Source organism: Daphnia magna, linkage group LG7 (genome assembly GCF_020631705.1).
Source record: "Daphnia magna isolate NIES linkage group LG7, ASM2063170v1.1, whole genome shotgun sequence".
Classification (NCBI taxonomy): Eukaryota; Metazoa; Arthropoda; class Branchiopoda; order Diplostraca; family Daphniidae; genus Daphnia; species Daphnia magna.
In genome coordinates, this window is record NC_059188.1 from 10,427,690 (window position 1) to 10,430,681 (window position 2,992).

At 37.8% G+C, this 2,992-nt stretch overlaps 1 protein-coding gene across 1 annotated transcript; it reads right to left on the reverse strand.

Annotated features, from left to right (window-relative positions):
* Window positions 1-521: 521 nt before the first annotated feature.
* On the reverse strand, window positions 522-2,641 carry LOC116926108 (probable ATP-dependent RNA helicase DDX49). The gene is made up of 9 exons (XM_032932894.2): window positions 2,470-2,641; window positions 2,205-2,398; window positions 2,016-2,149; window positions 1,852-1,957; window positions 1,676-1,780; window positions 1,441-1,607; window positions 1,211-1,365; window positions 949-1,149; window positions 522-878 (listed from the first exon to the last, which is right to left on the reverse strand). Exons 1-9 carry the CDS (start codon window positions 2,546-2,548, stop codon window positions 598-600), a joined length of 1,422 nt encoding a protein of 473 aa, XP_032788785.1. The 5' UTR covers window positions 2,549-2,641; the 3' UTR covers window positions 522-597.
* Window positions 2,642-2,992: the final 351 nt, after the last annotated feature.

A 2,992-nucleotide genomic window follows, 5' to 3' on the forward strand; every position in this document is an offset into this window, starting at 1 on the left:
CAGAGAATGAGATTGGTTGTGAACTTGTGGTTGAGATGTTAAAATTTTTTTCTTTGCTTCACAGCAAACAGAACCTGCAATGCCTCGATGATCCTTCTTCAAACTGCAATAGACACTATATTATCAGTTTTAATTTAAAAACTGTGTCCAGTATCATTTTTATCTCTGCTTTATGTACACCATGAGTCAAAATTTTTGGATAATGATTCCTGTACAATATTTCGTTGCAGAGAATAAAAAGTAGAATCGTCACTCTAGGTCTATGGTATCAGATGAATTATTTCAAAATAATTTGTCTTCCACTAAGTCAAAATGCATTTTGCTTCAACTTTCCTTAAACCAGTAAGAACAAACCTATTAATATTTGAATATTTCCCACACGGCGTGTGCTAGAAGCTCAATTGATAGGTCTCCGTCGGTAGTGGTGACGTAACATTAAATACGACGTCTCCACTTTTGAAACGCTTTAGCTCAAATGTCGTAAGGCATCGTCAACAAGGCGACAACAAAAAGCACTAAGCTGGAAGAAAAAACCATTTGGGAATTTTATTTGTCGTTAAGCGATTTGGGGAATGGTTTATATTGCGTATTCAGGCACTAGTCGGAGTCAGATGTAAGATTTGCGGCTGATGAGGTTGCTTGTGAGCCTCGTTTCCAGGAACCTTTTCGGGATTTAGAATTTTTGTCTCCTTTTCGTCTTTTCCACTCAATATCGGCTTCAATTTCGCGATCCGCTTCTTCGGGATCAAGACCTTTTTCTATTAACTTTTTCCGCTTGTTGATTCTTTTCTTTTCACCGAAATCTTGCTCGTCCAAATTAATCTCTTGTTCTCTTTTCGTTACAGCCACTTGCGTCATAATTTTGATTACTTCTTTTTCTGTTTGGCGGAAAGCAAGTATAGGCAAGTTATTTCAAAAATAAAAAACAACGAAATAAATTATTAGTACCTTTGATTTTGTATTCAAGGAGTTGCTTTGAAATCCGTCCTTCAATCGCATGAAGAAGTTTTATATCATTGGGAGTGATTAGTGTCAATGCAAGACCGCCTCTACCAGCGCGGGCAGTACGACCCACACGATGAACGTATTCTTTGGGACTTGAAGGAACATTGTGATTAATGATAAGCTGAACTGTAGGAATATCGAGTCCTGAACGAAAAGAAAATGAAATGCTTTGAATGATTTAATCAAGTACAGTCAATGCACTCACCTCGGCTAGCCACATCGGTAGCCACAAGAATTTTGACGGTATTTGAACGGAATTTTGTCAATGTTGCTATCCGTTCACGTTGGCTCATCATAGAGTGCAGGCACAAGCTTTGAAAGCCTAATTCCAATAAAGTCATGCTTAGGATTTGACAACTCCTACGAAAACACCGAAATAGATATTGAATTATAAAACGCTTAATCGCGTAGCCTTAAAAGTTTTCTTGTTGTTACCTGCATGTATCAGTGAAAACAATAATGGAGCCTTTTGGTTTCTCTTCTCGAAAATTTTGAACTACGTGGACCAGGTATCCATCCTTAAAATCTGCTGGTACAAGTATGTACCTTTGATCAAGTTCTTCTACGGTAGCAGTGTCTACGGGGGCCGACCACATGAATGGCTATGAGTTTGCGAAATACGTTAACGAAGTCAAACAAAGCCTCGATACGCATTCCAATATTTCCTTACGTTATTCAGTGCACATTCACGAAGCTTTGTCAAAGTGTCCGTAATCGTCGCACTAAAAAGTAATGTCTGCCTTTTTTCAGGTAAAGCCTGAAATATCGTCTGTAACTGGGTTTTTTAAAATAAAAAATTATGATGTTTCTCAAAACTTAAGGTATGCCAAACATTATTTTAAGAACCTGCTCATCAAAGTTGCCTTCCAGTAGCCTGTCAGCTTCATCCATAACCAAGAACTTAATTGATTTAAATGAAAATGTTTTGCAGCTTTCCAAATGATCTGCAAGTCTTTGAAAGAAAAATTGTATCAGTCAGTCAAATTTTTTTTTTTTAAGGATATAAGTACCGCCCAGGAGTTGCAATGACTATATGTGGATGATTTGACAGTTCTATGCCTTGTTCCATCATTCCCATTCCACCAACAACAACCGACAGTCGCAGGTTAATTGACTTTCCAACAATTTGGAATTGATCTGCAATCTAAAGAATGGTGGATTCATTAATGTAATCTCGAGAAAGGAAAATGGAAAGATACCTGATATGCCAATTCCCGTGTTGGAGTTAAGATCAGAGCAAATATACCGTAAGGATCTTTGCTCAGAGTTTGAACTATAGGTAACGCAAAAGCGAATGTTTTTCCACTTCCAGTTCGATCACAACCTATGCAATCACGGCCTTCCAGAATAGGAGGTATGCAATTGGACTGAACTGGAGTTGGTTTCTCAATCCCTATCAAGAAAAACATTTTGACTTGAGATGACACCAAAGTGAAAAAAGGTAAGTTAAGCTCGAAAGATTACCTAAAAGTTTACATTGATTGATGAGCCATTCATCGATTTTCAATGAATGAAACGTGGAAACTGTTTTAGTTGTTTCCATCTTTTATTTTGCAGACACACGTGAGATATACAAAAATTCGTTGGGAAATTTTATATTTTTCGTCTGTTCTCGATCTTGGTTGCTAGCTTAGTTGCCTGATTTTATGAATTCAGGTTCATGCCTTCCAGTACCCTGGTTCCAGTTTCCAGACTCCAGACAAAGTCATAGGCTCATAGCTCATAGATTAGATTTTCTAATTTATGACTCTGCTCCAGACTCCAGTCTAGACTCTGATGTTTTTATCTTCAACTTCAATTAGACCTATTCATGCAAGATGCAACAAAAACATCCTTTGGACGGACAACTCTCCACTCGGATCGATCGTGTTCCATACATTTTGTTCCGTCAACATCAGTTCGTAAATTTTGATCTCCGTTCTGACACGGCTTAATGCGCTATTAAAACACCAAGAATAGTGACATATCAATGACGCGGGCTGAAACT